Raw genomic sequence first — 27800 nt, forward strand, 5'->3', positions numbered from 1 at the left:
TTAGATCAGAGACCATGGTTGCCAAGTCAGAGGGGTTCTGCTTAGGATTCTCTGTCTGTTGCTGAGAAGATGATGGAAAAGGTTTGCCATTGTTAAACCTGTTTCTTCCACCATTATTATTGAAACCTTGTTGAGGTCTCTCTTGATTCTTCCATGAGAGATTTGGGTGATTTCTCCATGAAGAATTATAGGTGTTACCATAGGGTTCTCCTAGGTAATTCACCTCTTCCATTGAGGGGTTCTCAGGATCATAAGCTTCTTCCTCAGATGAAGCCTCCTTAGTACTGCTTGGTGCATTTTGCATTCCAAACAGACTTTGAGAAATCAAATTGACTTGTTGAGTCAATATTTTATTCTGAGCCAAAATGGCGTTCAGAGTGTCAATCTCAAGAACTCCTTTCTTCTGACTAGTCCCATTGTTCATAGGATTCCTTTCAGAAGTGTACATGAATTGGTTATTTGCAACCATCTCAATTAGCTCTTGAGCCTCTGTAGGCGTCTTCTTCAGATGAAGAGATCCTCCAGCAGAGCTATCCAAAGACATCTTGGACAGTTCAGAAAGACCATCATAGAAAATACCTATGATGCTCCATTCAGAAAGCATGTCAGAAGGACATTTTCTGATTAATTATTTGTATCTTTCCCAAGCTTCATAGAGGGATTCTCCATTCTTCTGTCTGAAAGTTTGGACTTCCACTCTAAGCTTGCTCCATCTTTGAGGTGGAAAGAACTTTGCCAAGAAGGCATTGACTAGCTTTTCCCAAGAGTCCAGGCTTTCTTTAGGTTGAGAGTCCAACCATATCCTAGCTCTGTCTCTTACAGCAAAAGGGAATAGCATCAGTCTATAGACCTCAGGGTCAACCCCATTAGTCTTGACTGTGTCACAGATTTGCAAGAACTCAGCTAAAAACTGATGAGGATCTTCCATTGGAAGTCCATGGAACTTGCAATTCTGTTGCATTAGAGAAACTAATTGAGGCTTAAGCTCAAAGTTGTTTGCTCCAATGGCAGGGATAGAGATGCTTCTCCCATAAAAATCAGGAGTAGGTGCAGTAAAGTCACCCAGCACCTTCCTTGCATTGTTTGCATTATTGTTGTTTTCGGCTGCCATGTCTTCTTCTTCTTTGAAGAATTCGGTCAGGTCCTCTAAAGAGAGTTGTGCTTTGGCTTCTCTTAGCTTTCTCTTCAAGGTCCTTTCGGGTTCAGGGTCAGCTTCAACAAGAATGCCTTTGTCTCTGCTCCTGCTCATATGAAAGAGAAGAGAACAAGAAAATGTGGAATCCTCTATGTCACAGTATAGAGATTCCTTGAGGTGTCAGAGGAAAAGAGAAATAGTAAGAAGAAGGAGAAGAAGAATTCGAACTTTACTTAGATAAGGTTCGAATTGTGCATTGAGAAGGGGTGGTACTCCATAAATAGAAGGATGTGAGAAGGAGGGAAGTAATTTTTCGAAAATTAATTAAAATATTTTGAAAATATTTTTGAAAAACATTAATTGATTTTCGAAAATAAAAGTGGAAAAGAAATCAAGTGATTTTTGAAAAAGATTTTTAAATTAGAAATCAAAAAGATTTGATTGAAAACTATTTTGAAAAAGATGTGGTTAAGAAGATATGATTGGTTTTAAAAAGATGTGATTGAAAAGATATGATTTGAAAACAATTTTAAAAGATATGATTTGAAAACAATTTGAAAAGATTTGATTTTAAAAATTGATGACTTGCCTAACAAGAAAAGATATGATTCAAACATAAAACCTTCCTCAACAGAAAAGGCAAAAAATGTTCAATCAAATCATTAATTGTTAGTAAGTATCTTTGAAAAAGGAAAGAAATTAATTTTGAAAACATTTGATTGAAAAGATATGATTTGAAAAAGATTTGATTTTGAAAAACTTTGAAAACTTGGAAAAAAATTGATTTGAAAACAAAATCTTCCCCCTAGCACCATCCTGGCGTTAAACGCCCAGAATGATATCCATTCTGGCGTTTAACGCCCAAAATGCACCCTTTTTGGGCGTTAAACGCCCAACCAGGTACCCTGGCTGGCGTTTAAACGCCAGTCTGCCTTCTTCACTGGGCATTTTCAAATGCCCAGCTTTTTCTGTATAATTCCTCTGCAGTATGTTCTGAATCTTCAATTCTTTGTATTATTGACTTGAAAAGACACCAATTAAAAATATTTTTGGATTTTTAATAATCAAAATGCAACAAGAATCAATTAACAATGCATGCAAGACACCAAACTTAGCAGTTTGTATACTACTGACACTATATGAGACACATAAACACTCAAGTCAAAAGAATTCAAAGATCAGAGTAAGAAATCATCAAGAATTACTTGAAGATCCTTAAGACACATGAATGAATGCATGCAATTGACACCAAACTTAAGATGAGACACTAGACTCAAGCAAGAAATATTTTTGGTTTTTTATGTCTTTCTAATTTTTTTGTGTTTTTCGAAAATTAAGTGGAAAAAGATATCAAAATTCTTGATGAGAATTCCAGGAATCAGTGCAATGCTAGTCTAAGACTTCGGTCCAGGAATTAGACATGGCTTCACAGCCAGCCAAGCTTTCAAAGAAAGCTTCGGTCCAAAACACTAGACATGGCCAAAGGCCAGCCAAGCCTTAGCAGATCACTGCTCCAAAAGCAAGATTGATAAAAATTCAACACGCTTCTGTGATGATAAGTTGAAACCTCGGTCCAATGAGATTAGACATGGCTTCTCAGCCAGCCAGATTTCAACAAATCATCATGAAACTCTAGAATTCATCTTCAAGAATTTCGAAAAAAATAAATACCTAATCTAAGCAACAAGATGAACCGTCAGTTGTCCATACACAAGAACAATCCCCGGCAACGGCGCCAAAAACTTGGTGCTGTTGCCGGATTTTGGCACTGATGTCACCGGACCAAAAGCTTGCTCAAAACTCGAACAATCCCCGGCAATGGCGCCAAAAACTTGGTGCACGAAATTGTGATCAATAAAACACAAACAATCCCTAGTAATGGCTCCAAGGACTTGGTGCTCAATACCATGGCATAAACACAACTTCGCACAACTAACCAGCAAGTGCACTGGGTCGTCCAAGTAATAAACCTTACGCGAGTAAGGGTCGATCCCACGGAGATTGGTGGTATGAAGCAAGCTATGGTCATCTTGTAAATCTTAGTCAGGCAGACTCAAATGTATAATGGTGATGAACGCATAAAGACATAAAAGATAAAGATAGAGATACTTATGCATATCATTGGTGAGAGCTTCAGATAAGCGAATGAAGATGCCTTCCCTTCCATCTCTCTGCTTTCCTAATGTCTTCTTCCAATCCTTCTTACTCCTTTCCATGGCAAGCTCGTGTAGGGTTTCACCGTTGTCAGTGGCTACCTCCCATCCTCGCAGTGAAAGCTAATGCACGCACTCTGTCACAGTACTGCCAATCACCGGTTTGGTTCCCTCCCCTACCGGAATAGAATCCCTCTTTTGCGTCTGTCACTAACGCCCAGTAGGTTACAGGTTTGAAGCACGTCACAGTCATTCAATCATTGAATCCTACTCAGAATACCACAGACAAGGTTAGACCTTCCGGATTCTCTTGAATGCCGCCATCAGTTCTTGCCTATACCACGAAGACTCTGATCTCACAGAATGGCTGGCTTATTTGTCAGGCGAGCACTCGGTTGTCAGGCGATCAACCATGCATCATGCAATCAGAAATCCAAGAGATATTCACTAAGCCTCAGATGCTTGTAGAACAAGAATGGTTGTCAGTCACCTTGTTCATAGGTGAGAATGATGATGAGTGTCACGGATCATCACCTTCATCATGTTGAAGAACAAGTGATATCTTGGACAAAGAACAAGCGGAATTGAATAGAAGAACAATAGTAATTGCATTAATACTCGAGGTACAGCAGAGCTCCACACCTTAATCTATGGTGTGTAGAAACTCCACCGTTGAAAATACATAAGAACAAGGTCTAGGCATGGCCGAATGGCCAGCCTCCCAAAGTGAGTTCAATCATCAAAACATGATCAAAAGACTCTCTATTGATCCGAAGATCTCCAATACAATAGTAAAAGGTCCTACTTATAGAAAACTAGTAGCCTAAGGTGTACAAAGATGAGTAAGTGACATAAAAATCCACTTCCGGGCCCACTTGGTGTGTGCTTGGGCTGAGCAATGAAGCATTTTCGTGTAGAGACTTCTCTTGGAGTTAAACGCCAGCTTTTATGCCAGTTTGGGCGTTTAACTCCCAATTAGGTGCCAGTTCCGGCGTTTAACGCTGGAATTTCTGTAGGTGACTTTGAACGCCGGTTTGGGCCATCAAATCTTAGGCAAAGTATGGACTATCATATATTTCTGGAAAGCCCAGGATGTCTACTTTCCAACGCCGTTGAGAGCGCGCCAATTGGGCTTCTGTAGCTCCAGAAAATCCACTTCGAGTACAGGGAGGTCAGAATCCAACAGCATCTGCAGTCCTTTTCAGTCTCTGAATCAGATTTTTGCTCAGGTCCCTCAATTTCAGCCAGAAAATACCTGAAATCACAAAAAAACACACAAACTCATAGTAAAGTCCAGAAAAGTGAATTTTAACTAAAAACTAATAAAAATATACTAAAAACTAACTAGATCATACTAAAAACATACTAAAAATAATGCCAAAAAGTGTATAAATTATCCGCTCATCAATAGCACCTTGAATTTACTTTCTTCTCAAGTTTCATTTCATTTTATAATAATTTTCGTCTTTTCTGAACTTTATGCATGTTGAACTTCTATGTTTGGCAATAATAGAAATGTTTCAAGTATTTCCCATTAATCGGGTTAACTACTTTTCCTGACTCGATATCTCTAATTTGATAGGCATTTCCAGAATATGTCCCTATTACTTGAAAGGGACCTTCCCAACTATGAGACCATTTATCCAGAAATCTCGATTTCTTTTCCATCGGTAAAATGACTTTTAACACTAGCTCGCCTATCCTGAAAGACTTTTCTTTAATTCGACGATTGTAACTTTGAGCAACACTTTCTTTTTGTCGAATCACATTATCAAGTGCTAGGATTCACTCTGAATCTAATTCATTTAATTCATCGAACATTGCATTCCAATAATCATCAACTAGCAAATCATTCTGCCTTGATACTCTTAAAGTATTCAAATTAATTTCCAATGGTAATACTGCATCATGGCCATATACCAATTTATAAGGTGAAGTTCCTGTTGATCCTCTTGGCGAATTTCGATAAGCACATAACACTTGGCTTAAAGTTTCATTTAATGTTCGAGACTTATTTTCGATGTGCTTTTTAATCAGACTTATCAGGATTTTATTCGCTGCCTTTTCTTGCCCATTAGCCTGTGCATAGTAAGGAGTTGAAGTAACCATATTAATACTCCTCGAGGCCGCAAAATTCTTAACTCTCTGACCAATAAACACAGTTCCTTGGTCAGTACTTAACGTCTGAGGAATTCCAAATTGATGGATAATATGTTCCTCGACAAAGTCTATTATTTCACTTTGGCCAACTTCTATTAAGGAAACTGCTTCAACTCATTTTGTGAAATAATCAATAGCTACTAAAATAAACTTGTATTGTTTTGATGAAGGAGGGTGGATCAATCCAATCAAATCCAGAGCCCAACCTCTAAAGGGCCATGGCTTTATTATTGAATGCAATTCAGCCGCTGGAATTTGTTGTATCGAACCATGTTTCTGACATTCCTAACATACCTTCGCATAATCAATACAATCCTTTATCATGGATGGCCAATATACATGATTTCGATATAATACCCATCTCATCTTCTTTCCTACTTGATGAGCGCCATATATTCCATTATGGACTTCACCCATGGCGATATTTGTAACACCCTACCATACAGAGCCTTATGCTTAAGTCATAATTCAGAGATGGCAAGGTATTACGACCTCTAAAATAAAAATTTAGTACGTATAGTAGTATGAATGATTGATTATAACTAGGAGCCTTTGTAGAAAAAGGGGGTAAACAAAAATTGCAACTCAAAAGCGCAACACTCCGACCGATAACGTAACGAACAAGAGTAAACCAACGCGAGATTATATATATACAAAGGAGTGTCAAAAATAAGAATATCGAGACTCAAGATCCGGCTGCGAAGATAACCGGTCCGAGCATAGCAATATATACATATGATAGAATAATGAAAACCCCAAAGGAAACCCAAAGGGACACAAATACATAAAACCTATTCTCCAAAATCTCCCATAATAGGAGTCATCACAGTTTGTATTATTTAATGGAGATAAAAGCATCTAAGCAAAACGTATAAACTAAAACATAGTCCCGAGCACAAAGGATCTTCGCAAATCTAGAAGTCTCCAGCATGCCTCAGCGGGAAACCTCACGCCCTGCATCTAAAAACCACAAAATCCGCATGGGTGAGAACCAGAGGTCCCCAGCATGGTAACAGCTTCCACATATATAATACATAATAATAGAGGAAAGCCAAAGGCAATCCTAGAACTTCCTCCAGATAATATCAAAGCTTATAAACAAGCTAAACCATATAAGGGCATCTGACTAAAGATTCTTCAGTCTAACTAATACTTCCCTTTCCAATTCCTTCAGACCTCCCAACCACCAGCAGGAGTATAATGTAGCAAACACAGTTATATCAACAAAGAATATACAAATAGGAGCAGTTAAGACATTTAGACAATTAGCAAGTAATATGCAGTCGAATAGGCAATCTCAAACAATTCACATAGTATGCATATGATGAATGCCTGTCCCTAGTGGCCGATGATATCATCTTGTCGGTTATAGAGCCAACCCGACAAGTCCTGGTCGCTAACCATTGGACTGTCCCTCTGTCGCGCATCCCCAACTTGAGTTATACTCGTTATAAACTTGATCATAAACATGATCCATATCCATCACCCTCACTGGTGAATATTTCGGGGGCGAGCTCATCCGGGTCTTTCACAGTGCCCGGCCACACTTACGACATAGGGTCAACAGAGTCTCGAGCCTCCACCTGGAGCACGTGGTGGCTAGCCACTGCTTCCTCCCAGGGATCTCGTGCCTTTGATAGTGGAAGTGCAAAATCTCAATTATCAATAATTCAGCATAAACATGCATGAATCCTCATCCATGGATCAACATCCATATCAGCCATCCGGCTCACGGTTCAGTCCAGAACCAGCCAATATTCATAGCATACACAGCTATTCCGGCTCACGGTTAAATCCATAACCAGCCATTATTCATAGCATACACAGCTATTCCGGCTCACGGTTAAATCCATAACCAGCCATTTCATTAACAATTACAGCCTTTCGGCCCATGGCATAACAAGCACTTCCACCACCATCCTCCGCATCTCACATAATCATCTTGATCCTCATTGATCATTCATTTTTCCCTTGCTTCACTCGCAAGTTACCTCATTCACTAGCCCCTTTTTAATAGCTAGGCATGTCATAATGATTTAAGACATAAATGGTGAGATCGGAGGCTTAGAAGTATGAGATTTAGCTTTTAAAACTCAAAATCAACTTTGAGATGAAAACAGGGCCACGCGTACGCGCACTCCACGCGCACGCGTGGATGGCCTCAAAAACTCATCGACGCGCAAGCGTCATGCACGCTAACGCGTGGATTCAAAATTTGCCAACCGACGCGCACACGTCAACCACGCGTACGCGCGGGTGTTCTCGTGCCCCAGGCACAACACTGGCACAGTTCTGGCATAACTCTCTGGAAAATGGCTGGGCATTGGGTGCATCACAATCGGCGCGCCCGCGCACATCCCGCGCACGCGTGGATGGCACTTTTCGGAAGATCGGCGCGCACGCGCCAGGTGCGCCCACGCGCAAGGGGTCATTTTGCTAAAAATTTTCTAAGTTAAAAGCTGCAGAATTCACAGATTTAAGCCCCACTCTTCCAACGGACATAACTTCCTTATTTTAAATCGTTTTTCACCCGTTCTTCGAACGGCATGGACATCCCGGATCCAATTTCATTTCTAAACAGATTTGGTACAAAATGGAGATTCGTAGTCCAAGTTATGTCCCGTCAAAGTATACCCAAAAACCATATTTTCATACAAAACCACAATATGCCATTCTCAAAACAAACCATTTTCAACCCTTTTCAAAATCAATCAAAACATGCCAATTTCATCCCTTTTCTTTGAAATCAATCAAAATGTATCAAATTCAACATCAAGCCTCCTCAACTCACACATTGACACATAACCACAATTTACCAAAATCACTATCTCATCATTTTATCCCACTTCACCCAAGTGGCTCAAACTCAAACACATTGACATATTATATACTATTCCTCATGCCTATTCTCAACAACACCAATTCCAATAACTCATTATTGTACACAATCAACATCATACTCACTATCAACATGGTTCAACCCACAATTCAACCATAACCAATCATCAAGCATATATCACAACATGCATATTTCTCATACATCATACCACCAAGGCATCAATAATCATCATCACATATATGACCACATCATATATCTCAATCATTCAACAACATCAACAATTCAATGCCTATCTTAGGGCCTCTAGCCTAAATATTTCCTACCACATTACATATTAGATACGGGAAACCGAAACCATACCTTAGCCGACTTTCCCAAGCTCCACCGGAGCACTTCCAAACCACTTATCCACAAGCTCTCAAGGCCTCAACACCTCCAAGAACAGATTTTTCACCACCAAACCCTTTCCAAGCTTTTCAATATCACTAATCAAGCTCCAATATACACATACACAACCTAAGCCACAACCATCATACCCATACATAACATCTCAAAATCCAAACATCATAAAATCACAAATTACACTAGGGTTGAGAATCTTACCACACCCAAGGTCCAAGGAGACAATATTAACCTTCTCCTTCAAGAGAGTTGGGTCCTATAACATCAAAGAACCCAAAATCTCAACATTTCACCCATGAAACTCGAAAATAAGGGCTGGAATTTCGAACAGAAACTTGTGGCTTACCTCAAGATTGATTATATGGGTTTTGTAGAGCTCTCCGCGGTGAACACGTGGCCACAAACGGAGCGGCAATCGGAGCTCTAGATCAAAAGTTATGGTGGTTTGAAGATCAAGTGAGAGATAGAGGTTTGAGAGAGTGTTCTTCCCCCATCCCTCTACTTTTCAGCGTGCTTTTGAGTGTTGTGAGGAGAGAGAGTGCTGAAAACTAGGGTTTTGGTTAAGTTATGTTGGGCCAAGGGCCCACTTTGGGTCCAATTGGTCCGGTTTGGCCCGTTCGGTCCAATCTTGGTCCGAATTCTATAAAATTGGTACCGAAATTCTCGTCTCAGTCTCCTCTATCACATTTAGCCATAAAAATCACATTTTAGGCTTTCTAGAATAAATTCTCATTTATGGGTTAATTAGCCGTTAATTAACCGGGTTTTACAATATTCTGATCATCTCGACTTAAGCATCTTAACAAACTTCTATCGATCCCTTTTTTATACAGATCATTGTCCAATAAAACAAAAATCATTGCTCGTAACTTTATCTTTCTATCAACTACAATATTGGAATCCTTTAAATAAAGAGCAATAGGCTTTCTCCAATCAGAATCCTCCCATTCATCCATACACAAAACCTCTCTTTCATTTGCCAGTACTAAAATTTGATGGATACCAGATAATTTTTTCAAAGTCTCCGAACAGACCCGATACCTTGAAGCAATTTGGGCTAACTCGTTAGCAATTTCATTATGAATTCTAGGGATATGCACCAAGGAAACCTTTCGAAAAGACTTTAATAATTCCCAAGCAGTTACTAAATATTTTTGTAACCTCTCATTATTACACTTATATTCTTTCGATAGCTGCTTTAAAACTAATTGTGAATCCCCTAAAATCTGAACCTCTAAAGCTCCTTTGTCGATTAAAATTTTAAGACCCAAAATCAGAGCCTCATATTTGGCCACATTATTAGAACAAGGATACTTTAACTCGAACAATAATTTCGATGGAATACCCTCTAGTGAAATAATGAGGATTCTCACCCCTGCACCATCTTTATGCTTAGATCCATCAAAATACAATTTCCAATAGTTGATTTTCACATCAACTATATTTGCCCCTTGGTCATGCAGATCTTTCGAATTCTCCACGAGAAAATCTGCGATGACCTGTCCTTTGCCAGCATTTGCTGGGACATATTGTAAATCAAATTCTGTCAATGCCAACATCCATTTTCCTAAATGTCCCCTTAACATAGAGAAACTTAACATATACTTAATTAGGTCAGTTTGTGCTATGACTTTCACCGATTTAGCCACCATATAACACTTTAACTTCATGCAAGCATGATATAGGGATAAACACAATTTTTTGATCGGGGAACACCTTGTTTTGATATCAGCTAAAACGCGACTAAGGTAGTAAACCGCCCATTCATGCCCATTTTCATCATCTTGGGCTAACATACACCCTATAGTATTTTTAGATGATACAATACATAATTTTAAAGGTTCCAATGGACGAACATTTGCCATAATCGGGGCTTTAGACAAATATGTTTTGATTGAATCGAATGCCAACTGATGTTCCGTGGTCCATTCGAATTTTGAATCATTTTTTAATTTCACCAACGGTGCAAATACTCGAGTTCGGTATGAAAGATTAGAAATGAATTTTCGAAGATAATTGACTTTACCTAAAAAGGATTGTCAATTTTTTTGCAAATCGATGGTGGTTCGATATCTAATGGCCTGGAAGCGAAACCTACTCCTCTGTGCGAGTACCAGTTTTCTAAAAGTGCATCAAAGCGTCTTCGATTAGACCAATATTAAAAGTAAAAATAAAAAAAGTTTATAAATTGATAAACAAACTTGAAAATTAAAGTTTTTGAAGAATAAGTGTACGCAAGATGAAAAGAACTTGCCTTGAAATTTAAAAGAAAATAATAAAATACCTTTGATTAGATCAAAAGGTTTCAATGTAAAAATTAAAGAACATGAAGATAAATTGAACAAAAGAAATAGAAAAGACTTAGAAAATAGAATTATTTGAAATGTTAAATTTACAGAACAGTAAAATAAATTGAAAGAAGAGAAATGAAGATGGAAAGAACCCTACAGAAAAGATAACTCGATTGCAGACTCAGAAAATCACTGGGATGTGAGTGTGCTTGAGTATTTTTTCTGAGTGAAAGTTCCAACCCTTATTCCCTAACACTTCCTAGTATTTATAGGCTAACTTACATAACGGACAACTAAATTATCATTAATTACAATTTTAAATAAAATTACAAATTTGAAATGCAATTCCTCTTGGTAACCGTTTCCGCCGCGTGATTGTAGATATTTCCCATGTTTTTCTCGTGTGATAAAAGCCACTAACCTTCCCACTTCCACAACTATTCGACCAGCTCTTCGAAGGCCTTACTCAATTCCTCGAATCGAGTCTTCTACTCAATTTGGCTCACTCGATCAACAAAACAATCGAAATCCAAATCAGCGTCGATTACCTCCAACTACATACTTACGCACGTGTCTTCTCGATAAACTACACTTAACTCATTTCGATTCAATTTATTTTTATCGAAAAATATTTTTTTGATCAACACAAATAAATAAATTAAAGATTTTTTTAAGTCATATCTTGAGTGTAAACGAGATATGTGTGAAAATTTTAATGACTATATCTCGTTTGCAAGCAATGGAAACAAAATACGTCACTACAAAAAAACAGCTCTATTGCCACGCTTTTAAAACATGGCAAAAAGTTAAAAAAGTGTGGTGATAACTTTTCGCCACGCTTTTTGAGTTACCGACACGCCTTTGAAATGGTCACATCTGCTAGTGTGACGGTTGCTCTATCACCACCCTTCTGGTGACATATCACCTCGCCTTTTAAAGCGTGGCGATAGTGATAGATACGGCCACGCTTTTAAAGCGTAGCGATAGTGAGATATGGCCACGCTTTTAATGCGTGCCAATAGTGAGAGATACGGCCACGTTTTTAAAGCGTGGCGATAGCCTTATCAAATTAAAAAAAAAAAAACTTTTTTTGAGTTTACCTTCATCATTACACAATATAAATTCAGTCCTTTTTTATTATCAAACCTATAAATATAGTATGCAATTTTTATTACAAGACAAATCAAACAATAATTAGTGACATATATAATTTTTGCTATAATTATTTTATACATTAATACTCAAATACAAAATAAATCTCGAGTTCAAAACTCTGATTTCTCAACAAGCTTCTCAACTTGAGCATAAAAGCATAGAAATAATCAAATGGCATCATCGGATATATTAGTCCCACCAAAAAATAAAGCACTAGGACACTCTTTTTATATGGATAAAAGAATGGAAGGAATTTAAGAGTTTAAAATTGCAAGTCACATTATATATAATGAATTTTATGCTTGTCGTCTACCAATTAACAATAAAAATGAAATTCTTTAAATAGTACAAAATGTCGTCGCCCGATTCACAAGTAATTTTCATAATCCTCATAGATTGTTTTCTTCGATGTCTCCATTTTTGCCACCTTTGATAGCCACAGCAGCCATCAGTTCATCAAAGTTTGCAGTCTTTCCAACTCCCAAATAATATTTCAATCTAAAATACCATTTATCACATGTAGCAGTCAGAAATCAATGCAGCAGATCATAAGGATTAAGACAACAAACATAATCTAAAATCAACAAGCATAAAATGTCTTACTCCTTTCAACAGCAAACCTATTATTTTTCAATATTTCAACAACAGTTACCAATGTGGTAATAGCTGCAGCAAAAGAAAACCAAATAATTCAAAAATATCAAAATTACAATTACAGAAAAAAGTTGAGAAGTATTGAACTACAAAGGAACAACTCATAAATAAATCATTAAAAAAACCATGCATATATTTTTCATTAATTTTGAAATGTAATTCTCCTATCACAGGAAAAAATGTATTGTACTTCAAAAACAGTAAAACAACTCTATAAATATTACATTTTCAAAACACAATACTATCTAATACTTCAATTAGCTTACCAAATTTGACAACTATTATACAGATTTTTCAAGTTTCATTGTGAATCCTTGCTCAAATATGCTAGTTGCTACAAATTATTAGTAGACTTTAGAAAAACAAGCACAAAAAAAGAATATAGACATTCATAATTGGTGGACGAAATTGTGATTCATTCTTTTCACTTCAACAATCCCAGGTAATGGCTCCAAAAACTTGGTGTCAATGCCATGGTTCACAACTTCGCACAACTAACCAGCAAGTGCACTGGGTTGTCCAAGTAATACCTTACGTGAGTAAGGGTCGATCCCACGGAGATTGTTGGTATGAAGCAAGCTATGGTCATCTTGTAAATCTCAGTCAGGCTTATCCATATGGTTATGGGAGATTAGATAATTAAAAGATAAATAAAACAGGATAGAAATACTTATGTAATTCAATGGTGGGAATTTCAGATAGGCGTATGAAGATGCTAGAATCCTTTCGAATCTCTACTTTCTTATTGCTTTCATCCAATCCTTCTTACTCCTTTCCATGGCAAGCTGTATGTAGGGCATCACCGTTGTCAATGGCTACATCCCTTCCTCTCAGTGAAAATGGTCCTATGCTCTGTCACGGCACGGCTAATCATCTGTCGGTTCTCAATCAGGTTAGAATAGAATCCCTTGATTCTTTTGCGTTTGTCATCACGCCCAGCCTTCAGGAGTTTGAAGCTCGTCACAGTCATTCAATCCCAGAATCCTACTCGGAATATCATAGACAAGGTTTAGACTTTCCGGATCCTCATGAATGCCGCCATCTATCTAACTTATACCACGAAAATTCTGTTGGAGAATCTAAGAGATATGCGTCCGGCCTAAGGTAGAACGGAAGTGGTTGTCAATCACGCGCGTTCATAGGTGAGAATGATGATGAGTGTCACGGATCATCACATTCATCAAAGTGTTGTGCAACGTATATCTTGGAATAAGAATAAAAGAGAATTGAATAGAAAGTAATAGTAATTGTATTGAAACTTGAGGTACAGCAGAGCTCCACACCCTTAATCTATGGTGTGCAGAAACTCCACCGTTGAAAATATATAAGTGAAGGGTTCAGGCATGGCCGAATGGCCAGCCCCCATGATCTGAGAACTAATCGTCCCCAAGATATCTAATACACTAGTAAAAAGTCCTATTTATAATAAACTAGCTACTTGGGTTTACAGGAATAAGTAATTGATGCATAAATCCACTTCTAGGGCCCACTTGGTGTATGTTTGGGCTGAGCTTGATCTATCCACGAGCTGAGGCTTTTATTGGAGTTGAACGCCGAGTTATAGCGTGTTTTTGGCGTTCAACTTTGGGTCGTGACGTGTTTCTGGCGTTTGACTCCAGACAACAGCATGTACTTGGCGTTGAGCGCCACTTTACGTCGTCAATTCTTGAATAAAGTATGGACTATTATATATTGCTGGAAAGCCCTGGATGTCTACTTTCCAACGCCGTTGAGAGCGCGCCATTTGGAGTTCTGTAGCTCCAGAAAATCTATTTTGAGTGCAGGGAGGTCAGAATCCAACAGCATCAGCAGTCCTTTTGTCAGCCTTTTTCAGAGTTTTGCTCAAGTCCCTCAATTTCAGCCAGAAAATACCTGAAATTACAGAAAAACACACAAACTAATAGTAAAGTCCAGAAATGTGAATTTAGCATAAAAACTAATGAAAACATCCCTAAAAGTAGCTTGAACTTACTAAAAACTACCTAAAAACAATGCCAAAAAGCGTATAAATTATCCGCTCATCAATAATCTTTCTATAATAAAAAAACTATTATACTGAGTTTATGAAAGGAGGAGATAACAAGATAATGCATCAGAGAAATGAATAACATCCATATTTAGTGTCAAATTTTATTCTTAAATCACAATCTACTCATTATTATACCATTAGAACTAGCAAAATAAAACCTTTTCTTTTCAATAAACATATAAGAGAATGGATTTGATGTAAAATGATAAACATTATAAACAATGTGCTAACACATCATAAAAGGTACATGAGAAAAATATGGGTGATATGGACATGATAAGACCATGGACAGACTTAGCACTATGAATCAAGCAATTCAATCTTGAGATTTCAATTAGTTCATTAAAGTAAAAGAGCTCATTAGGTCAAATGCAGATGAATCAAGCGGTGCTGAAGAAAATTAAACAAAGTAAAAACATTAATAAGAAAGTTATATATATAGGTACTATTGGATCAATGAATTTCTGGTTCATGCAATACTGCTCAAACTATTGAAGCTCTTAAGAGAAGTTCTGCAAATACGGGAAAAAGGCACCTGAGGCTGAGATTGGAACACAGAGTCAGGTAGCAGTAGCAAAGTAGAAGTAGAATAAGAGGTAGCAGGGATAGGAAATAGCAATATGTTGAGCTCGTCAATATTTATATATGCTCACTTTGAAACATTGGAGACAAAAGTGTTTAGGATCCCAGGATAAGCTATTTAACCAATCAGTTCATAATTTCTTATAAATATAAATCAAGCTAGAGCATTAACAACTTCTTATATCAGATTATATTGCTCTAGTATGATTTTCAAATGAAAAAAATATGGAATCCATGAATTACCCTTTTCAATGATTTGAAGTGCTTACAACTAAAGAACCACACTCAGCAATGATTTTTTTCGGCATAAACACAAAAAAAACTTAGTTGCACAAATAAACCAATTAACCTTCTTAGATTTAACTACTATAATGACAGCAAAAGAACCATGTTTGACATTATTATATGAGGTTCAAATAATTATCATTTAAACTTCTCCAACTACTTACGAACTGAAGAATTAGAGAACTAGGAAGCACAAATGAATCAGAGAATAAAAATATAAACAAAGAAGCACAAATGAATTTTGTTCAGATGAGAAGCCATACCTTGCTAGTAACCTTGTTCTTGGGGAACTTGACAGTGCATGCGGTTCTCTCCTTCCACCGGTTCCTTTCTTGTCGAATCGGTAAAACTTCGATTTCCTAAAATCAATTGGAAAGGAGTAATAACAATTAAAAGCACATATTTATTGTAATATTCAAAATAAATGATTAAATGATGATCGAAGATTTACTGAAAAAGCATGAGTTAGGGATTACATATCGAGGATGGCATTTTTGTCCTCTTCGTCGGTTGTGACAGCAACCCCCTTGAGCTTGACGATGGAAGGGAGCGGCCCTGAACAACAAACCTTCTCCAATGCTCCGACAGAAGGAAGCGGCGGTGGAAGGGGTTAGGGGTTTGCAGCGACAAAAGGGAGCGGCAGCGGAGGGATCATCAACGGAGGATTTGCGATGGACAGTGAGTGCTGAAGGAGTCACCGCCAGAGAGAGTCAACACTGAAAGAGGGTTTAGGGTGGGAGCAGTGATGTAGGGATAAATGTCAGTTTAGAATTTCTCAAAGGGATTTCATTGCAAGCATAGTCCAAACCAACAATTTATCCACCAATCGAAGTTTAAAAAGGTTTGTCACAATACAAATCAAAATAACCAGGAGTATTAATCCAGGTCATTCTCCCTAGGAATTTCAATGAAGTGCTCAATTATTGGTTGTGAAGGAAATTATTTTTTGGGGTTTTTGAATGTTGGTTAAGAAAGTAAAAATAGCAAGAAAATAAAGCTAATAACTAAGAAAAGTTTTGGCAAGAGGTAAGAAATGGAATTTCTATCCTCATTATCATCCTCAATTGTGATGGTAAATGTAAATTGCCTTCACTTAGTTAACCTCAAACAAATGAAGAAAAATAAAGTGCATACAATCAACTTGAGTTCACAAGTCCTAGTCAACTCATAGTGAAAGACTAGATTTAGTGAAGTTCAAGCTAATCGACAATCTTCAATTACTAATCAACAAGAGATTTCGATAATTCATGAGTTTCCAAATCACCAACCTAAGCCAGGAGCACAAAAATTTACTCTAAAATTCAACCAAGCACTTTATCAAATACTTGGAAGACATAAAAGGAAAGCATATTGAAATTGCAACAATAATAAAGTCTAACAACTACCAATTGCAAGAAATCAACAATAACAACTAAAGAAAGCAATAATAACATGAAAATATAAATTGCATTAATAAAGATCAAAAGTAGCAAGAGTGCATAAACATAAAGACAACTAAATAAAGGAGATAACAAGTAAACTAAGAGAGCAAAGATGTAATAACAAGAAATGGCAAGAAAACTAAATTAAAACAAGATTACAACCTAGATTTAAGATGAAATTATCCTAATTCTACCCTAATTCTAGAGAGAAGAGAGAGCTTCTCTCTCTAGAAACCTAACCTAAAACATGCTAAACTAAAACTATGACTGCTTGGTTCATCCCCCTTCAATCATTGGGTTCAAAGGCATCATAAATGTGTTGGATTTGGGCCTCCTTGAGCTCAAAAATCGCCCCTAGCGTGTTCCTTTAATGAGGTCACGAATGTCACGTGTACGTGTGGGTGACGCATGCGCGTGGCCTTGAATCCACCAAATCCTCATTTCTTCATGAATTCTCCACTTTGCATATTTTTTTCTTTATTCTTTCAATCCAACCTTTGCCTTATAAGCCTGAAATCACCAAACAAACACATCAAGGCATCGAATGAAATTAAAGTGAATTAAATTTAACGATTTTAGGGCCTAAAAAAGTATGTTTTCACTCTTAAGCACAATTTAGGAGAAATTCATAAAATCATGCTATTTCATTGAATAAATGTAGAAAAAGTTAGTAAAATCCACCAAATTCAATATAAAATAAACCATAAAATTGTGGTTTATCAACCTCTCCACACTTAAATAATAGCATGTCTTCATGCTAAACCAAGAAAGACAAGAAAGGAGGTATGAACATTTATTTAATGCAAACTATCTATATGCAATCTATCTATATGCAATCTATCTATATGCATGCAACAACTTGGTCAAAATAATTCAATTTCCAAGAATAAATATATGAATATAAGGGCTAAAGCAATCACAATCTAATTAAATCCACAATTGAATTGAGATATTAAAAAGAATTATAAACTTGCAAGATAAGAGATGATCATAGGTGAAAACATGTAATTAAGCAATCGAACCCTCACCGGATGTGTATCCGCTCTAGTTGCTCAAGTGTATAGGGTTGATTCACTCAATTCTCTTCTAATCTTGCTTTCTAAGATTTATTTTTTATCTAATAATCAACAATTATTCAATGCATGCATACAAATATCATGAGGACTTTTTCATAGGTTGTAATGGGGTTAGGGTAAAGGTAAGGATGCATATGGTCAAGTGAGTTTGAAATTTGAACTTTTGACTAACTTAAGCTCTCACCTAACACATACAACAACTTATACAATTCAAAGCAAACCTAACTACCCATTCTTCACTTTTTCACACATTCATACATTCTTTTCAATTCACAACCCATATGCATTGCTTTTATTACTTTACTTTGGGGCATTTTGTCCACTTCTTATTGCTTTCTTTTCTTTTCTTTTCTTTTTCTTTTTCTTTTTTTTTTCTTTTTATTTTTTTTCAAAATAAAATATATACAAGAATATCAATTCATATGGTTTAAACATTTAATGCATGAGTATGTACCCAATTCCTAAGATCTTTAATAAAAATTCAAAATACACTTTTATCTTTACCAATGTTCCCAACTTTCCCACACTTGAATGATACACACTCTCACTAGCCTAAGCTAATCAAAGATCTAAATTAAGGACATTTATTGTTTTCCGCTTTAAGGCTAGTAATGTGCTAAATTTAAGAACAAAAGGGGATTAAAATAGGTTCAAAATTGGCTAACAAAGGTGGATAAAAGTGTAAGGCCATTTGGGTAAGTGAGCTTTAATGAAATAAAGACCTCAATCATATAAATGCATTCATGCACCAAATAATGGACATAAAGAATCGAACAAATCAAAGATTACAATCATAGAAAGAGAATAATACACACAAGAATGAAAATAGTGGTTATATGAAGCAACCACATAATTAAGGCTCAAAACTCACAAGGTTATGTGTTCTTAGCTCAAAAACATGTTCCATAATATGTAATTCAAGCAAGTTTCATGAAAAAATTTTACTTAAATCAATTGGGATGTCAATGCCCTATATAAGAGGAGTTTTCTTGGAAAATTTCATTATTTTGACTAAACTTATTATATATGTGCAAACCAGGAAAATGCAACTAAAAATTTTAAAAGACCTAAAAATAATAAAAAAAATTAAAATGTGAAAGTGTTAGGATTAGAAATTGTCACCTAAAAATCGCCGATCGGTCGGATGACCTCCCCACACTTAAAAGTTTGCACCGTCCTCGGTACATTCAAAGATGAGTAAGGGGGTACGACGACTTTTTGGATTGCCACCTTCAACTGGTAGATCAACCGGCTGCTGTATGTTCTTTTCTCCGCTTCCCTTTTCGCTTACAGTGAATCATCTTGAAAGATAGACAATAGGATAGTAAAATGAATAAATGCAAAAGCCAGAAATTATGGATTGTTAGAATGAGTTATGAATCACTAAAATGAAGTGAGTGAATAAGTTTGTGACATTAATAAACTAAGTGTATCATAACTGCACAAAAGGGGGAAGCACTTCACTCATTTTAGTGTGCCTGAGATGTTTTAAAGAAAACTTGTTGGTTAGGACAACAACAAGGGATAAAGAAGTATGAAAGCATCCAAGCAAGAATCAAGCAACAAAGTATAACCTTAACAAAGAAATCCAACAGTGACTATTAACATCAATGATGCCAAAATAGCATCCTATCAATAATCAACAACAATAAACAGTAAACAAGATTAATAATCCAACACTTAGCATAAAAACAAAAAATTAAACTAACTAACTAACTAATTAACTACTAACAACTAACAACTAACTAATATAAGAAAGATGATAGTAGATGGTAAATGGTGGTGCTAGATGATGGTTGGAGAGGGGAAGAAGAGAGGAGAAGAGAAAAGAAGAAAAGAAATGGAGAGAAGAGAAGAAAAAAGTGTAGACAGGGGTACCCACGCGTACGCGTGGGTCACGCGTCGGCGTGGGTTGGGAGAATGGAATGCGACGTGTGTGCGTGATAGGGGAAAAATAGGGGGTGATGTGTACGCGTGGGGCACGCATACGCGTAGGTAGAAATTATGCTAGACGCACAGTTCCCGTGCACCACGCGCACAACTCTCTGTCTGGACCGTGCGATGGCACAGTCCACGCACGATCCTGGCGTGCCTAAAATATGAGGGTCACGCATGATAGAGAGCTATGTTTTTCAAATTTTTTTAAGTTTAGCACCAAACCAAGCATTCCAAATACCCAAACAGTCATATGAACACCACCAAACCTTATTAAACATCCTAGACTACCAAATAAACTCAACAAACCAAACTAAATATGAAATTAAACTTATTTACCAATATATACAAAAGAGAAAAGTGAAAAAAATGTTACCATGGTGGAGTGTCTCCCACCTAGCACTTTTATTTATTGTCCTTAAGTTGGACTTATGGAGAGCTCTAATCAAGGTGACTTGTGCTTGAATTCTTCCTTGAACTTCCACAATGCTTGGTCTTCCATTGGTTGTTAGAATTTCCAACCAAGTGCACTAAACTATGATGAACCATCTTCTAATTGATCATCATGATTCCATCCGGGTGATAGGCACATAGAATTATCATTTGAGCACCAAAGTCTCCTCCTAGATCTATTCAATTGAGAACTATACCAACCCTTCTACGTAGACCTTGAACTTCCAACCATAACGAACCTTGATTTACAATTTCAACCACTAATCATCTCTCTTCTACTCTTCAATCCACAAATATTTTTAAGTTGACCATCCGTTTCAAGTAAACCATACTTAAGTGGGGTAATAAAGCTAAGAGATATAAATTTCACCCTCTTAAATGTTGTGTTGGATGGTGACTTAGGATGAGAGACTTCCAAATGTTTTGATAAGACAATTTCCACTCCCGTTCGTCTTTTTTGAGAGACTTCAACCACTTCATAAGATGCTTCAAGTTCTACTCCTTGCCAAGCTTTCTCAAGTTCACATTCTTTCTCACCAACTTCTTCTAGCTCTTCCCCATCACTCAAATCATAGCTTGGTGGTTGAGTGAAATCCACCTCAACCTCAAATTCGAATTCAATGTGGAAGGATTCATCAAGTTCAAAAAGATCGTATGTTGATGCAGAATCATCATAAATAGGAGGACTTGTTGCTAGGTTATCATCACCAAGGGAAATTAATTCTTACTCCATTCCTTCTAATTCTTTATTCAAAACATGCCTTGGAGGTTGTGCACTATCCTCTTCAACATCAAACTCAAGCTTCATGGAAGAATGTTCTTTAATCTTAGATTCCCATGAAAGTTCGACATCTCCTAAATCTTTAACCACTTCCTCTTCTTCAATAACTATAGCTTTCTCCATTTGTTCTAGCACAAAATCCTACTCCTTGCTCTCCACCAGAGTTTCTAATCTTTCTTTCATGCTCCGCTCTTTATTTTATTCTCCACATGTGACCTTGGGAGGGCTTTGAGTGTCTTGGAAAGATAAATGGGTTACTACCCTTAAGCATTGGGTTATTACCCCTTGGAGAGTAGTATAAATCCCCCTTTGCTCTTGGAGATATGAAATGAGAATGTCATTCATTAATGTTTGAGGTGGAGAGGAGGGTTCATCATATGAGAGAAAAGGTTCACAATAGGAAGGTGGTTCAATTTGGTGGGAGTATTGAGATGGTGTATGTGAGAATGGTGGTTCTTGGGAGTGATTGTGTTGAAATTGTGGTGGGTCTAAGGATTTTCTTGCATAATGGTCACAAGGATGAGGTAAGGGTGATTGGTTGTATGAGGGGTATGGATCATAGGATGGTGTTTGGTAAAATGTGGCTAGTGAGTTAGGTTGAAAATTATGTTGTGGACTTGGTTTATCGGAGTATGTATTATAGGATGGAGTATGATCATTATCGGCCGGAGAAAATTAGTATGGATACCAAGAGTTTCGTTCATGAGCATATAATTCCTCCCTTGATTGATTTTCAATCCCATAGCACATATCATCATTAAAGCTTGTATTTCCTGCAACATAGTTGTAACCAAGCTCATAGCCAAAAGGATGAGAATTCATATTGGGAATAGAAAATAAAAATAAAAGCTAAAAAGAAATAAGCAAACAAAGTCCTAAAACTAACAAAAACCAACAAAGAAACAAAAGCAAACTATTCACAATATTGACATATATACAATAACCAATAATAAGGCACACATTTGTAATTTTCCAGTAACGGCGCCAAAAACTTGATGGAGGGATAAATGTCGGTCTAGAATTTCTCAAAGGGATTTCGTTGCAAGCATAATGCAAACCAATAATTTATCAACCAATCAAAATTTAAAAAGGTTTGTCATAATACAAATAAAAATAATCGGGAGTATTAATCCTGGGTCGTTCTCTCTAAGAATTGCAATGAAGTGCTCAATTATTGGCTATGAAGGGAAGTATTTTTGGTGTTTTGAATGAAGGCAAGAAAGTAAAAATAGCAAAAAAATAAAGCTAACAACTAAGAAAAGTCTTGGCAAGAGGTAAGAATTGGAATTCCTATCCTCATTATCATCCTCAATTGTGATGGTAAATATAAATTGCCTTCACTTAATTAATCTCTAACAAATGAAGGAAAGTCAGGTGCATACAATCAACTTGAATTCACAAGTCCTAGTCAACTCATAGTGAAAGACAAGATTTAGTGAAGTTCAAGCTAATCGGCAATTTTCAATTACCAATCAACAAGAAATTTTTATAATTCAAGAGTCTTCAAATCACCAACCCAAGCCAAGAGCACAAAAATTTACTCTAAAATTCAACCAAGCACTTTATCAAATACTTGGAAGGCATAAAAGGAAAGCATATTTAAATTGCAACAATAATAAAGTCTAACAACTACCAATTGTAAGAAATCAACAATAACAACTAAAGAAACCAATAATAACATGAAAAATATAAATTGCATTAATAAAGATGAAAAGTAGCAAGAGTGCATAAACATAAAGACAACCAAATAAAGGAGATAACAAGTAAACTAAGATAGCAAAGATGTAATAACAAGAAATGGCAAGAAAACTAAATTAAAACAAGATTACAACCTAGATTTAAGATGAAATTATCCTAATTTTACCCTAATTCTAGAGAGAAGAGAGAGCTTCTCTCTCTAGAAACCTAACCTAAAACATGCTAAAACTAAAACTATGACTACTTGATTCATCCCTCTTCAATCCTTGGGTTCAAAAGCATCAGAAATGAGTTAGATTTGGCCTCCTTGAATTCAAAAATTGCCCCAGCGTGCTCCTTTAATGAGGTCACGTGACTAATGTCACGCGTACGCGTGGGTGTCGCGTGCGCGTCGATTGGCAAAATTTCCTCTCATGCGTACGCGTGGGTGACACGTGCGCGTGGCCTTGAATCCACCAAATCCTCATTTCTTCATGAATTCTCCACTTTGCATATTTTTTCTTCATTCCTTCAATCCAACCTTTGCCTTATAAGCCTGAAATCACTAAACAAACACATCAAGGCATCAAATGAAATTAAAGTGAATTAAATTTAACAATTTTAGGGCCTAAAAAAAGTATATTTTCACTCTTAAGCACAATTTAGGAGAAATTTATAAAACCGTGCTATTTCATTGAATAAATATAGGAAAATTTGGTAAAATCTACCAAATTCAATAAAAAATAAACCATAAAATTGTGGTTTATCAACCTCTCCACACTTAAACAATAGCATGTCCTCATGCTAAACCAAGAAAGACAAGAAATGAGGTATGAACATTTATTTAATGCAAACTATCTATATGTAATCTATCTATATGCATGCAACTACTTGGTCAAAATAATTCAATTTTCAAGAATACATATATGAACATAAGGGCTAAAACAATCACAATCCAATTAAATCCACAATTGAATTGAGTTATTAAAAAGAATTATAAACTTGCATAATAAGACATGATTATAGGTAAAAACATGTAATTGAGCAATCGAACCCTCACCGGATGTGTATCCGCTCTAGTTGCTCAAGTGTATAGGGTTGATTCACTCAATTCCCTTCTAATCTTGCTTTCTAAGATTTATTTTTCATCTAACAATCAACAATTATTCAATACATGTATACAAATATCATGAGGATTTTTTCATAGGTTGTAATGGGGTTATGATAAAGGTAAGGATGCATATGGTCAAATGAGCTTGCAATTTGAACCTTTGACTAACTTAAGCTCTCACCTAACACATACAACAACCTATACAATTCAAAGCAAACCTAACTACCCATTCTTCACTTTTTCACACACTCATACATTCTTTTCAATTCACAACCCATATGCATTGCTATTAATATTTTACTTTGGGGCATTTTGTCCACTTTTTATTGCTTTCTTTTTCTTTTTCTTTTTTTCTTTTTATTTTATTTTTTTTCAATATAAAATATATACAAGAATATCAAAGCATATGATTTAAACATTTAATGCATGAGTATGTACCTAATTTCTAAGATCTTTAATAAAAATTCAAAATATACTTTTATCTCTACCAATGTCTCCAACTTTTCCACACTTGAATGATACACACTCTCACTAGTCTAAGCTAATCAAAGATCCAAATTAAGGACATTTATTATTTTCCGCTTTAAAACTAGTAATGTGCTAAATTTAAGAACAAAAGGGGATTAAAATATGTTCAAAATTGGCTAACAAAGGTGGATAAAAGGGTAAGATTATTTGGGTAAGTGAGCTTTAATGAAATAAAGGTCTAAATTATATAAATGCATTCATACACTAAATAATGGACATAAAGAATCGAACAAATTAAATATTACAATCATAGAAAGAGAATATATAATACACACAAGAATGAAAATAGTGGTTATATGATGCAACCATATAATTAAGACTCAAAACTTGCAAGGTTGTGTGTTCTTAGTTTAAAAACATGTTCCACAATTTGTAATTCAAGCAAGTTTCATGAAAAATTTTTACTCAAATCAATTGGGATGTCAATGCCCTATTTAAGAAGAGTTTTCTTGAAAAATTTCATTATTTTGACTAAATTTATTATATGTATGCAAACCAAGAAAATGCAACTAAAAATTTTAAAAGACTTAAAAATAACAGAAAAAATTAAAATGCGAAAATGTTAGGATTAAAAATTGTCACCCAAAAATCGCCGGTCGGACGACCTCCTCACACTTAAATTTTAATAATTATAAGAACAGGTAGGATAGGACGGATTTTATGCAAATTATTATAGAATGGAAAAGAATCGGTAAGACCAAAACCCGTTCCATTGCCACCTCTATTCGTAGGTATAAAATATTTAATATCCTTTAAATTAAAAAAAAAGAAATATTATATAATTTGGATCGTTTTGCAAAATAAAAATCGATATAATTTATTATTATTTAGATCGATTTATCAATAAAATTTAGACATAATATAATATAAATTAAAAAATTTTAAATAATTATTAATAACCTCCCCTCATAAAGTGGTTTTATCTCTCCCATTCTCCACATTTAGCTCTTCACATTGCAACGTTGAACCATATTCTAAATTTTAAATTAAAAGAATATCCAAATCGATATATAATAATCCTTTAAATAAATTTGAATTGATTGAAAGTAAAATTAGACTGATATAAATTAAATCATAATAAATTATGTTAATTTTATTTTTTTAATCGACTCAAATTATATTAAAAATATTTTTTTATTGTTACTGTCCTCGTATCTTGTTTGCAAATAAATAATATACATATATCTTATTTACAGATATTTTTTGTAAACTTTTTAAATTTCATTTGCAAATAAAATTTGGTCAAATACAAAATATATAATATTTAAAAATATAAATATTTTTTAAATAATGTATATTGATAAATAAAAATTTTATTTATTTATAAAAAAATCAGAAAATATCCGTTTCAGAAATAAACTCCGAAGTCCCAACTATGATTTGGACGCTCCTAATTCTAAGCATTATATCATAAATTTATTTATCCTATACCCTTATATATATAACACTTATAGATTTTTATTCATATTTGAATTTCAATAAATTTTAAATCCAAATACAACGTATTAAAAAATATCTAATTTATTATTTAAATTTGTTCGGATCTTTTATTAAGATGACAAATTAATGAGATTCAAAAATCTTAATTTGACAATATTAAAACCAAGTAAAAAGAATAATTTACAAAATACTCTAATATTTAAATCATTCGTGTTTTAAGTGATAATATATTGAAAAAAAATTACTTGTCAAATTTTTTTTTCTCTTATTTGTACCTTATAAAATAACAATTAAGACTTTTATTATTTTTAATGTACGTGTTTAATATTATAATTTAATAATTTCATAATTTTATGACTTTATTAATCTGAATAACATATTCATTAACTAATAACACAACATACTCATTAACTAATAAAAGTAACATCTCTAATATATAATATTTTCGTCTAATCATAATCTCCAATATTATTCTTGTTACAATCTCAGTTGCCCTTAACAGTCCTTTGACATTAAGATTGGTACACAGCAAAAACCATATGTGAGTGAGTGAGACATTTCTTTTCCCTACGGTCCAATCCCAATCTTCTTCATCATGCCTATTCCTAAAGCCCTGGACCATGCTAACAACATCATATTAATGGACCCAATTATGGACCGACCTTCCATTCGGAGGACCCCGCAATCCCCATTAGATTATTACTCATTCACTCGCAGCTTTTCAAAACTTTTATTTTCAATAATTAAGGAAGATTATCCAAATTGTTAATACAATAAGGTTTGGACTCATTGAGGTCATTTCATCGTCATGCATACATCGAAAAGACACTATTCTAGTTTTGCGTTATTCTATACTTGATTAGCAGCCACTTATAACTTATTTACAAAGGCATGGCCTGTATTTTTTTTTTTTGCACGAGAAAATCATTATTATTGTAAATAAATTATTGGGATGATTAAGTAGATGAGCAATTGTAAGCGGGGCATATTATCCGAATTCTGAAATGGTCTAGAGTGGTCTGTACCTGATGGGTTGTACGGACTCAGAAGGCCATGTAGATACACTGACAACACACACATGCCAATGTGCCATTATGCCATTATGCTCATTATTATGCCTAATAGCCTAATGCATCATCATCATCATCACTACTCAACGCCACCATCCACCACCCCAGTTTTCATTCTTTCCTTTAATTATCATTGTTCAATTATATGATTAATTAATAGTACAAAAAGAACTTTTACATTGCAAAAATTAAAGATAAAATTACAATACTAAAAGAATGACAAACCAGAAAGTAATGTTCTTCCATCCCGATACAACAATATATACTCACACTCACGATGATATGGCCTATCCTATTAGATTTAGTATAAACAATATGCGAAGGTATCATAATCTCTTTTGTCCAAAGGTATCATTTTACTATCACAGCAATCCAATTTCAGCAGCAACCCTTTTTGTATGTGTGGATTTCTCAACGGGGTTTCTGAATTTTGTTTGTTTTGAATATGTATGTGCCCTATATATAGTGCAAATTAAAGGTGGGAAATTAACCGGAGAGGAGTTTGTCTTTTCACATCATGCATCCCTGCTTCTACTTGCTTTGTTATGTGATTGTAATTGACTAATTGTATATGATTTTGGTAACATGTTATGATAAAAATATTTCTTGATGATGTAGTGAAT

At 35.3% G+C, this 27800-nt stretch overlaps 1 protein-coding gene and 1 non-coding gene across 2 annotated transcripts; one reads left to right on the forward strand and one right to left on the reverse strand.

Moving 5' to 3' along the window:
* The first annotated feature begins 598 nt into the window (after nt 1-598).
* Nucleotides 599-706, forward strand: LOC130971915 (small nucleolar RNA R71). The gene has a single exon (XR_009083116.1). It is a non-coding gene; the product is annotated as a small nucleolar RNA R71 (small nucleolar RNA).
* An 8738-nt stretch (nt 707-9444) lies between these two features.
* On the reverse strand, nt 9445-10554 carry LOC130966900 (uncharacterized). The gene has a single exon (XM_057891720.1). The coding sequence runs from the start codon at nt 10552-10554 to the stop codon at nt 9445-9447; it is 1110 nt and encodes a 369-aa protein (XP_057747703.1).
* Between the last annotated feature and the right edge of the window lie 17246 nt (nt 10555-27800).

Source organism: Arachis stenosperma, chromosome 3, assembly GCF_014773155.1.
Source record: "Arachis stenosperma cultivar V10309 chromosome 3, arast.V10309.gnm1.PFL2, whole genome shotgun sequence".
Classification (NCBI taxonomy): Eukaryota; Viridiplantae; Streptophyta; class Magnoliopsida; order Fabales; family Fabaceae; genus Arachis; species Arachis stenosperma.

Coding starts and splice junctions, on each gene's coding strand:
- LOC130966900 (XM_057891720.1), bottom strand. CDS start 10,554: ATGGCAAATGTTCGTCCATTGGAACCTTTAAAATTATGTATTGTATCA.